At 36.9% G+C, this 12,334-nt stretch overlaps 1 protein-coding gene across 1 annotated transcript; it reads left to right on the top strand.

Annotated features, from left to right (window-relative positions):
• Positions 1–3,132: 3,132 nt before the first annotated feature.
• LOC139133999 (zinc finger protein 11-like) lies at positions 3,133–11,268 on the top strand. Its single transcript, XM_070700832.1, has 3 exons — positions 3,133–3,358; positions 5,907–6,029; positions 6,858–11,268. The coding sequence occupies exons 1-3, from the start codon at positions 3,244–3,246 to the stop codon at positions 9,596–9,598; spliced, it is 2,979 nt and encodes a 992-aa protein (XP_070556933.1). The 5' UTR covers positions 3,133–3,243; the 3' UTR covers positions 9,599–11,268.
• The last annotated feature ends 1,066 nt before the right edge of the window (positions 11,269–12,334 follow it).

The following is a 12,334-nucleotide window of genomic DNA, read 5'->3' as shown; positions in this document are numbered from 1 at the left end:
ATTTATTTATTTATTTATTTATTAAACCTTGTTTAACGAGGGTAGCCTGGCAAGCTTCAGTAAAGATGATCGATCGATCAATCCATCGATCGATCAATCCATCGATCAGTCGATGGATCGACCGATTGATCGATCGATGTATTGATCTATCAATCGATCGATCTTTCTATCGATTGAAGTATTGAATGAATTGCTAAAACGATATAGGCCCCTACATATATAATATGTCGATCGACGGATACATAGATAATTCGATAGCATATCAAATCAACCCATAATGAAGCCAAGTGAACAATAACGTATCAAATCAACCAATAATGTATCAAATCAACAAATAGGTCAAACGTAGCCAAGTCAAAGAATAAAGATTCCAATCAACTGATATGCATCAAGTCAACCAATAAAGTATCAATCAACCGATAAAGTATTAGTATATGGAAACTAAGTGAATATAAAGGAGTGTTGTCTCTTTCAGTTTTGTTTTGTTTTGTTTTTTTGATGATCAATCAGTTACACCTTACATATACTGTACTTGGAGTTAGCTTGTGGAAACGCAGCTATCTGTGGCGAGGTAGCGTGCGTCTATGCGGGTCATCAAAATGTCAACCCCGCCCGCGGCCGGACAGCTTTCGCATGCTCGCTGCATCCGTCCCGGGACATACATAGTATACACATTGCCGTCGTGAAATAAACCGTACTGCTCTTGGCTATATAGTCGGCTTTAATGCAACTACTGGAGTTATAAAATTGCGAGGAAAAATATCTTAAACAGCTTAGTTTGTTATTTCAAATACTGAATTCATGAATCATGCAAATGAATGCAGGCAAAAATCAATAGATGAAATTTTGTTCAGTGCTGTATCATTGATATCAGAAATATACTAATATATCCAGAAATGCCAAGTTTATAAATATAGTGTAAATAAATTTTGCATCTACTTGAATATGTAGGCAGTGTGTAATGTGTCTGTAGTCATGGGTACTGGGTGGAGCTCGTATAAATTTGGCAAGAAATCATATTGAAACGTACATACCTGCACCTTGACATACATATATTCATTCTGGACCAGTTTCGCGAAAAGCATACCGAGCAACAAATGATTTTTATCAATTATTTAAATCTAGGCACCTCTACATATTCAAGTATATGCAAAATTTATTTACACTACATATTTATAAACTTGGTATTTCTTGATACATTAGTATATTTGCGATATGATACAGCACTGAACAAAATTTCATCTATTAACACTGTGACTTGCCTGCATTCATTTGTATTCTTTAACTAATTTAGTATTTTAAACTAGTACAAACTAAACTATTTGCGACATTTTTTCTCACAATTTTACAACTCCGATAATCATATGAAAGCCGACTAGCGAGGAGAAGTACAATTTATTACATATATCCCCAATAAAACTGCAGATTAGCATAATTAGTTATGCTGACTAATTGATTACAAGATCTGTAGCCTATATGAGAGATAAACGTCCTTGTAATGGGATGTGAGTAAATAAAGAGTGTAGAGGCTAGGTCAGGTTATATATTAATTTATTTTATTTACTCTTATCTGTCTGAGCATGAAGGAAAGGAGAGGGACTGATGGAGAAAAAAGTGAGACAGCGACCTAGCGGCCGATATAGCTCCGCTGTGTTTATGTAGAGAATAACTATTTTTACACATGTTGATGAAGAAGGTGGAAATCTTTGATAGCTCAATGCAGTGGCCAGAAAAAAGTGGCTAAAATAAGCTGCAAAAATACACAATTGAAGATTTCATCATACTTTGAATATATCACATCGGATCATCCCTAAGAACATGTCAACCAAAGCTATCTGATGAGTAGTTTTTTGAGAATAAAATTTTCTGACCAAAAATGGCAACAATTGCCCCCAAAAATAAAAATTGCAGATTTCATAGTAATTTCAAGAGATCAAACTTAGTTCATCTATAGAAACCTGTATACCAAATTTCAAAGGTGTTAGACCAGTACTTTTTGAGAAATACATTTTTTGACCAAAAATGGGAAAAATTGCCCCAAAAATTTAAAATTGCAGATTTCATCATAATTTCAACACATATCATTAAGGTGATCTGTAGAAACCTGTATACCAAATTGAAAAGATATCAGATGAGTAGTTTTAGAAAATACACATTTTTTGACCAAAAATGGCAAAAATTGCCCTAAAAATACAAAATCGCAGATTTCATCATAATTTCAATAAATATCATGTAGTTTATCTGTAGGAACCTGTATACCAAATTTCAAAGCTATCAGATGAATAGTTTTGGAAATACACATTTTTTGACGAAAAATGGCAAAAATTGCCTCAAAAATACAAAATTTCAGATTCATCAGAAATTCAATATATATTACTCAGTTCATCTATAGAAACATGTATACCAAATTTCAAAACTAGTAGACCAGTACTTTTTGAGAAATACATTTTTTGACCAAAAATGGCAAAAATTGCCTTAAAAATGCAAATTTGCATATTTCTTTACAATTTGAACAAATCTCAAATAGATCATCCCTAGGGACATATGTAACAAATATCAAAGCTATCTGACTGGTAGTTTTGAAGAAGAAGATTTTTAAAGATTTTTTTACCAAAAATGACAAAAATTGCCTTAAAAATACAAATATGCAAATTTCACCATGATTTGAACAAATCTGACTGAAGTCACCCTAAGTAAACTGCATATCAAATTTCAAAGCAATCGGACAAGCGGTTTCAGAGAAGAAGATTTTTTTACCAAAAACACCAAAAATTGCCCCAAAAATACAAATATGCAAATTTCACCACGATTTGAACAAACTTAAGTGTGGTCACCCCAAGTGAACTGCATATAAAATTTCAAAGCAATTGGACTTGCGGTTTCTGAGGAGAAGGCAATTGTTGACGGACGACGACGACGACGACGGACGACGGACGACGGACGACGACGGACGACGACGGAAAATCAACCTATTTGATAAGCTCCGCGTCGCTGACAGCGGAGCTAAAAAACTCAATAATATTAGTAACGTTTGGTCCGCCTGTGATAAACCGTGATGTGAGGGAGTTCCTTTATGCAAAGCGCCCCCAACGGACGTTTCAAAGTTCATTTGGCAAGCATTGGCAGGTTAAAGTTCACATTAGCCAAGTTCAACAATACTTGGTGAATTTACATTTGTTGCCGTCAGACGAAATCTCAGAAGTTAACGACCCTCTGAAATAGTTTTGCAGCGCGATCCTAAAGATGGAATTAACGGAAATAATGGACAAGGACTGCCTTGTTTTCGATTTGGAGCCGTGTGAGAGAACAACACGTTGCGGCGGTGGCAGTGCACTCAGCTGCGGTGTTCTACAACAAGGTAATCTTATTATCCACAGGCATTCGACTCAATGCAAACCGTCACTGAACCAGTAAGAATTGTTGCCTCAGTGACGGTTTGCTTACATTGAGTCGATTTCCTGTGGTATGATCCACGTAAATCGGAGGTGAAACGCAGTGCAATCACTTACGTGTCGTACGACTGAAGTGAACACACCATTGTTACCGTTTGCTAACTAAATAAAGGGCTTTTCATGTGGGTTTCATGTGAATAGACTCGCTAGGCTGCAAGCAATATTCAATCAAAATTTATCTGTGTCCACTAATCTTCAGTCTTGCCCATACATCATACACGATTGTGATTTTACATCTGAAGTTAGATATTCACAAATACTGGGTGGCACTGGTAGTGGGGGCTTGAAGAATTCAAGGAAAGGAGATTTGCTGGGATCTGAACACATTTTGCTTCCTAATTTGTTGTCATTTTCAGATTCCACCGTTTGGTTAGGTAATTCATTGAAAATGGATGAATAACATTATGATGTCTTCCAATGACTCTCTTAATAATCAGTTAACAAATTCTGGAATCATTTTATAAAACAAAACTATAAATTGAACAAATATCCAGAGAAATCTTGTTAGTGAATTTAGTATAGAAAGTTGAGAAGACAGAATGTATGATTTATTCAAGTGCTATGTAGTTGAGCTTAGTTGAGAAAGTTAAAGGTTTTAGTGTTGGCACCGGATTTTCTCATCAGAAAATTTACCCATAAGATTACAATGCAATTTTAATGTTAATGTGAAAAAAGGCTATGACACCTGAGGTGACCTCAATAATCCTCTTACAGACTAGAACAAAGGCAATCCCAAGGATTGCCAAATGGCCCTTTAAGAAGACACAACCTAGCATTTAATACTAAGTTGAACTTAAATAGGCTAATGCGTTGGCTATAAATAACTGACAGGGGGTACAGGGAAATTGAGGTGTTATTGATAGATTCTCTCCAGTTTTGTTCATCGGCCACCATAAAAGTTATCGATATTCTCTCTGTAGTGTTATTGTCATGAAAATTGCCCCTTTGTCCCTCCATCCAACACTATCCCATTTACCATTAGCATGCTTATTCACCCCTAACACCTGTCGGCCACCCTTAAAAATAATGGTACAGTCCATGGGGGTATCTCTTAGCATCATACTTGACAATAGCTGTGGAAACGCAGCTATCTGTTGGCGGGGTAGCGTGCGACGCTATGCGGGTCAAAGGTCAACCCCGCCACGGATAGCTGCGGGCCAACTGCGAGCGAAAGTGGGTCTATTACAACAACACCACATGTATCGGATCTTTGAACAGCAAAATAAACCAAAGTGAGCGTAATTCAATAAAATGACCTATACCTACCTGAACTCTGATTATTGCTCATTCCCTAACTCCTTTTGTGAACAAAATTTCTGGTTCGTTTACGTAATTCGGCTGTTTAAAGATCCGATATATGTGGTGTTGTCGTAATAGACCCACTTTCGCTCGCAGTTGGCCTGCAGCTATCTGTGGCGGGGTTGACCTTTGACCCGCATAGCATCGCACGCTACCCCTCCAACAGATAGCTGCGTTTCCACAGCTAACTTGACAAGATCCAGAAACATAGCATTCAAATAACAGCAGGCCTGATAAAAAGTGGCTTAAAATAGAAAGCAACATATATCACTTTTATCAAGAACAGGACAGTGAGACTAACAAAGTTTTATCAAACATGAAGTGAAGTATTTATATTTCGGTCAGTCATCAAATAACTTGCACAAGAGGTCACCGTAGGCAGCTGCAATCAGCTCACTGATACCTATGCATGAGTTCAGTATGATAAGAATAAAATTCTTGATGGCATGGTAGCCACTATTGCAATACCATCGCATCATCATACATCACTGCCCAGCTTAAATAGCTTGTACTTTGAGCAAATTTTGCAAGCAAATAAAGCTAAAACATTATTAACTTAAATAAATCTGAAGGTATTGATATATTTTGTTTGAATTGGATAAAACACATTACACAAATTTCGATATTATTACGTCTAGCCCTGTGCATGTGCTGTAGCGGGCAGCCGCTTTGTGTCAAAGTCACTGCTGTTGCATAAAGTACGCTGCAGCGCACTGAATAGTTACATGTTGTGTCATAGAGCTGATGCATACACAGTATACAGTTGTAGCAGGCGAAGCTGCTAAGCTATCAACACCTCTAACAAAGAGGATATTCTTATGTCTTCATCCAAAATCATCTACCATGTACCGGTACTGTCACATTGCCAAAAAGTACATGGCTGTGCAAGCTATAGGCTCAGCCCCAGTAGGATATTTAATTATATTATAACTATATTAAAAAGTTTTAAGGTTTACAACGAAGTGATGAAAGAAGTGTGCCCAAAGTGTTGAAATTATGAATGTTTAGATTCCAGCAGTTTTTGAAACTCAGTTGTGCTTCAGTTGCTCTTTGTGGAGTTTCTTGTTTCAGTGGGGGAATACATGTACCATTCACTGGAAGTGGTTGTTACTCTGTGGCTTCTTAACATTGAAACATTTTTTTTATTTCTTTCAGAGTGTGGTGCAATTTGCAAAGGTCTAAAACATGTTTACAAAATGCATGAGTTAGTGAAGCCATTTGAGACACTGACTGAAAAGATGTGTCAACAATATCAAGACAATACATTATCAATGAAAGGTAAGATTTGTTGTACAGGGCAGATGTTGAGTATTGTTTAGTATGGTATGTATGTGTGTGTGTTTATTTGGGTGTGTATGTGTGTATTTGAAACAAGAATATGCCCCATGGCACACACGTCTACATCATTTTGTTTGTCAATGCAGTGTTATCAAATGGCTGCCATTTTGTCGTGCACAGATCTTTTTCATGAACATAAATAGATTTCATTCCAACTTTACTATGAGTCTGACGATGTTTTGCCATAAGTGTCAATAAGTCTGACAAGAAAGTCACTAAACCCTAACATATTTCAATATTTGTTTGGGTCCCTGGCTTTGTTTGTACTGTTGTCAAGGTTTAACCTATTTGCTTTACATAAATTTGACAAATAGCCTGTCCCTTTTAGGAAATAGACTCTTTCCTCAATGCTAGGGACTCACCAAATAGACTCTTTCCTCAATGCTAGGGACTCACCAGAAGTTTGCTTACACATTCATAATTACATGCACATCAGTTTGACCTACAAGTAGTTCCACCACAATCATTCAAAGTCAATCCTCTGCAATGTTCGTTGACTGTCTACGCAGGGTGTGTGCAAAGTCTATTTTGCAGGTTCATGGAACAGTAGCCCCTTTCCTGTGAACGTGAAAGTCATCACACTAATTTTGTAAAATTTCTGTCATATAGCTCGTAAAAATGTTTCTAATTTCTGACAAAATTAAGCGGTCAATTGAGTGATCTACATTGTGTCAAAAGTTTACATCTCTCCGACCAAAGAGTGCATTATGGAATCTTGTTACTACCCTACTCTGCTGAACTGTTTTGTACTAATCTCTCTACTAACAGATGCATCAATAATTGTACGGAGCCTTGTGCTACGTGGGCTGATTACATTGGAATATGATGTGTCCGACCGAGAGAACAGCAATAAAGACGTGACTCAACAGCATGAGGGCGATCATATTGAACACCAGACCACTTTGCACAAAGGCAATGATGGTGAAATCAGCAGTGAGTGTGATAAAATTTATATGTACAACAGCAATGATGGAGCCTATAGCTTGAACTATTCAGGTACACAACCAAGTGAATGCATAGAATGGGTTCAGACCTTCTCACACAACAGGAATCTCAAGGGGCCTGCATCGATCCATTCTGATAACACACCATTCAAAGGCAAAGGATGTGGTAAAACATTAAATCAGAATGGCGATCTTGAGACAAATATGTTGACCAATATCAGACCAAGTGAAAGCAAAGAACGTGGCCGAACATTGACACGGAAGTGTTACCTGGTCAATACTGATTTCAAACAATTTGTATGCAAAGAGTGTGGTAGTAAATTTGCCAGTAACAGCACTCTTAGAACTCATATGTTTAACCACTTTGATATCAGACCGAATGAATGCAAAGAGTGTGGCAAAACGTGTCCTCAAAAGGTTGGTCTTATCAACCATATGTTGATCCATTCCGGTGTCAGACCACATGAATGCAAAGAGTGTGGTAAAACATTCAAACAGAAGAAAGATCTTAAAAACCATACGTTGACCCACTCAAAGATCAAACCACATAAATGCAAAGAGTGTGGTATGACATTCACATGGAGGAGCAGTCTTAAAAGGCACGTGTTAACCCACTCAAAGATCAGACCATACCAATGCAATGAGTGCAACAAAACATTCACACAGAACAGGCATCTTAGGAGACACATGTATACCCATTCAAATGTAAGGCCACATGAATGCAATGAGTGTGATAAAGCATTCAAATTCAAGGTCAATCTAAAGACACATATGTTGACCCACTCAAATATCAAACCACATAAATGCAAAGAGTGTGGTATGACATTCACATGGAGGAGCAGTCTTAAAAGGCACATGTTGACCCACTCAAAGATCAGACAACATGAATGTAAACAGTGTGGCAAAACGTTCAAACGGAAGAATGATCTTAAAAACCATATGTTGACGCACTCAAACATCAAACCACATAAATGTAAAGAGTGTGGTATGACATTCTCACGGAGTAGCAGTCTTAATAAGCATATGTTGATCCATTCTGGTGTCAGACCATATGAATGCAAAGAGTGTGGTAAAACATTTACAGATAAGGGCCATCTAAACAGGCATATGTTGACCCACTCAGAGATCAGACCACATAAATGCAAAGAGTGTGGTAAAACATTTAAAAGAAAAGAGGGTCTAATCAGGCATATGTTGATCCATAATGGTGTCAGACAGCATGAATGTAAAGAGTGTGGTAAAACATTCACCCACAAGGTCATTCTTAATAGCCACATGTTGACCCACCCAAATATCAGACCACATGAATGTAAAGAGTGTGGTAAAACATTCACTAAGAAGTGCATTCTTAAAAGGCATATGTTGACCCACTCAAAGATCAGACCACATGAATGTAAAGAGTGTGGTAAAACATTTCAGAGAAAAGAGGGTTTTATCATACATATGTTGATCCATTCTGGTGTCAGACAGCATGAATGTAAAGAGTGTGGTAAAACATTCACACTGAAGGGCAATCTAAACACGCATATGTTGACCCACTCAAATATCAGACCACATAAATGCATAGAGTGTGGTAAAACATTTCAGAGAAATGGGGGTCTAATTAAGCATATGTTGATCCATTCTGGTGTCAAACAGCATGAATGTAAAGAGTGTGGTAAAACATTCACACAGAAGAGCAATCTAAACACACATATGTTTACCCACTCAGAGATCAGACCACATAAATGCATAGAGTGTGGTAAAATATTTAAAGTGAAGGCAAATCTTAAAAGGCACATGTTGACCCACTCAAAGATCAGACCACATGAATGTAAAGAGTGTGGTAAAACTTTTCAGAGAAATGGGGGTCTAAATGAGCATATGTTGATCCATTCTGGTGTCAGACAGCATGAATGCAAAGAGTGTGGCAAAACATTCACTAAGAAGGGCCAACTAAACACGCATATGTTGACCCACTCAGAGATCAGACCACATAAATGCAAAGAGTGTGGTAAAACATTTAAAATGAAAGGGGGTCATATCAGGCATATGTTGATCCATTCTGGTGTCAGAGAGTATGAATGTAAAGAATGTGGTAAAACATTTATACACAAGGGCAGTCTGAAAAAGCACATGTTGTCGACCCATTCAGAGATCAGACCACATAAATGTAAAGAGTGTGGTAAAACATTCACATTCAAATCCAATCTTAAAAGGCACATGTTAATCCACTCAAATATCAGACCACATGAATGTAAAGAGTGTGGTAAAACATTTCAGAGAAAGGAGGTTCTAACTGAGCATATGTTGATCCATTCTGGTGTCAGACAGCATGAATGTAAAGAGTGTGGTAAAACATTCACATTCAAATCCAATCTTAAAAGGCACATGTTAATCCACTCAAATATCAGACCACATGAATGTAAAGAGTGTGGTAAAACATTTCAGAGAAATGGGGGTCTAATTGAGCATATGTTGATCCATTCTGATGTCAGACAGCTTGAATGTAAAGAATGTGGTAAAACATTCACACAGAAAAGCAGTCTTAAAAGGCACATGTTGACCCACTCAAAGATCACATGAACACAACAGCTCAAATATTTGAATGTATAAACACAACCAGATATGAACTGAAACGCTTGAGGGTTTCATTATATATTGTTGTTATGTGTAAATTTGAACCCACCTCTTAGCAACTTCATTGCAAGTGTTATGATCAACATAATGAACAATATTCATCAAAGATTAATTCTAGAGGTCATTAAGTATTCAAATATGTAATTAGCTGAAAATAAAAATACTTAATTTCTTTGACTGCTGTTTTTGTATCGCCAATTTATATAGCAAGTGTAATTGCCTTTGGTCAATGCCTTAAAGCTTTATATGCCAAACTGTGAAAGCTCATTAGGTATGCAAATTATAAATTAGCTGACGTGAAAATGCAAAATTACTTTCAATATTGTTATAACCTGGTATAATCATCAATGGACATAGCATGTTTTGCCAACTTTCGTCCACATCCACCAAAAACTAATATGTTCTTGCCATTTGCAAACTGAATCTATGTACCAGATTTGATTCTGATCTAATGAACTGTTTTTGAGATATTGAGTGCACAGACAGACACACAGACAGACAGACATTGCTGGGACATTAGCTCATGTGTATGAACATGTGAACTATAAAGCATGGTGAATCTTTACCTTGGAAAACTGATTCTATGAGACTTATGTTGATCAATTTGATGTGAGATCATACCATTGCAATAAGGATCCCCTAGGTCTTTTACACCACTCATACAGGAGATTCAAATGTAAAACGTCATGAATGCATAAATGATTGATCATCTGATGTAAGACATGCATACAAGAGTTTAACCTGTAAAATATTGATGTAAGCATGTAAAAAATTTTCATTAGAGGACAATCTTTGTACACATGAATCAATCCAATAACATGTCAGATCTTATGAATGCAATAGAGTGTTGGACTGCAGAGAACTTAGATGTCTTAAGATGAATGTGTTAAAGGGATATAGTCATTGGAACTGCGCTCAAAGGTCGTATGGGACCCATACGACCCATGGCAACAATGTATCCAAGGCACAATGGTGATTGATGACAGCTAAAACATGTCTGTCATAATCTATTATTATAATGTAAATGTTGCAGCTATGATGATGAGGTGCATCTTGGTATTGTGCATGAAATAAATTGTTTGTAAACAAGAAACTCGTACAGGTGCAGTTCCGACGACTATATCCCTTCAACCTTTTAAATAACAGGCTTTGCTAAGGTTAACTTTGGAAATAATCCAAACAACAAAACCATCCTTGATATACCTTGGTGTACACACTTTCATATCTGACTTCATGAAATACTAAAAGAACATATGAACTTAGATATTCAATGTCTAGATTGTTCACATTGTGTTCCTGAATATATCTTCAGTATATTGTTAACGTTATGAGGGATGTATCATTTTGATGCTACTCTCATAAAAACAATGTAAGACTATAATTTGATATACAAATATTGTCAGAAGTTTTATCCTAAAATATGGCTGACAATATCTAGCTTCATCTTGGTGAAATATCACCAAAGCTTTACAACAAATTGACGCCGCTGTATTTTTTGACAACGCTGCTGTGAATGATATTTTTTGTACAGTGCTTTTAGTATTACCAATAGAATCACAGTAGCTCTTATAGGGGCGCTGTCTGAATAAAATGTGTGTGAAATATTTTGCCTAGTATTTCCATGTGTCAGGTCGGTCATTGTATGGTTGATGTATCAATACTGAGAGGGGTAGTTTTGCTGCTTGTAACAATACCATGAACATTCACATTGTTAAATTACACGTACTTTCAGATTATTTTCGAGCGTATAATGTGAAGTTGAGGTCAAAGATCATTCTTGTCAAGCGACATTTTGTCAAAAACCTTTGCTTCCACACTGATGACTGGCCACACAAAATCAAACGTCTATTTCTGTGGCCTATACATAGTCCGAACTTGTATTTGGATTTCTCCACACTCACAAAGCTGAAAGGGACACGAAAAATCTTTAAATTTTAAATTCCTAAGCTGCAGCATCTCAGTGCTAGAATGTTTTCCTTTAATTACAATGTTCATTTGTGTCTAATATAATATAGAGTATTCATTGAAACTATATGTTTCAGACACTCCAAAATGGCCTTGAATCACTCCAGTGTAATTTGTAATATTCAACATTTTCCGTGTCAGGAGAGCTACGACCCCCAACCCTAACTTTGACCATTGGTATTGGACTGCACATAATTGCACATAATTCATTTTCATCTTCTATTGCGAAGTCTTGGAAAACCTTAGTGGGTTTGTTCTTATTGCTTTCAACCTGCTTACCATAACGAACTTAACAGCCGTAGCTTTCTTAAAGACAGAATCTGTGATGACTTTCTTTGCAATCAACTTGTCCTCATGCTACAGTATATGCAGATTATGCTCTCTTTCCAACTTCCTGCAGCAGATACCTCAGATGGTAACTTTGTGCTGATGCACATTTCTTTCCCAGTCCGTGTATGCCATGTCAAAACACATCTCAACAAAAAGAACAGGGAAATTGGCGGTTAGGAGCACGCATTCGTGCGGAAAAGATTGCAGCCTTGCAGGTATCGCTAAATGAGGAACAGCAAAAAGCCAAAGTTGGCAGAATTTGAAAGTTGAAAAGAAATTCAAAGTGAAGCAGAGGGAAAATAACACGATTGGAACTAATTTAGGATAATTCGATGGTGAGGTACTGTTGATATAATCTTCAAATGTAACCTAATCTACTTTTTAGTC

Source organism: Ptychodera flava, chromosome 5, assembly GCF_041260155.1.
Source record: "Ptychodera flava strain L36383 chromosome 5, AS_Pfla_20210202, whole genome shotgun sequence".
In the NCBI taxonomy this organism is placed as follows: domain Eukaryota; kingdom Metazoa; phylum Hemichordata; class Enteropneusta; family Ptychoderidae; genus Ptychodera; species Ptychodera flava.
Note: the sequence above shows the minus strand (reverse complement) of the source record. Positions and strands in the feature narration are given on the sequence as shown.

Coding starts and splice junctions, on each gene's coding strand:
- LOC139133999 (XM_070700832.1), top strand. CDS start 3,244: ATGGAATTAACGGAAATAATGGACAAGGACTGCCTTGTTTTCGATTTG. Junction 3,359..5,906: donor CTGCGGTGTTCTACAACAAG/GTAATCTTATTA, acceptor TATTTCTTTCAG/AGTGTGGTGCAATTTGCAAA. Junction 6,030..6,857: donor CAATACATTATCAATGAAAG/GTAAGATTTGTT, acceptor CTCTACTAACAG/ATGCATCAATAATTGTACGG.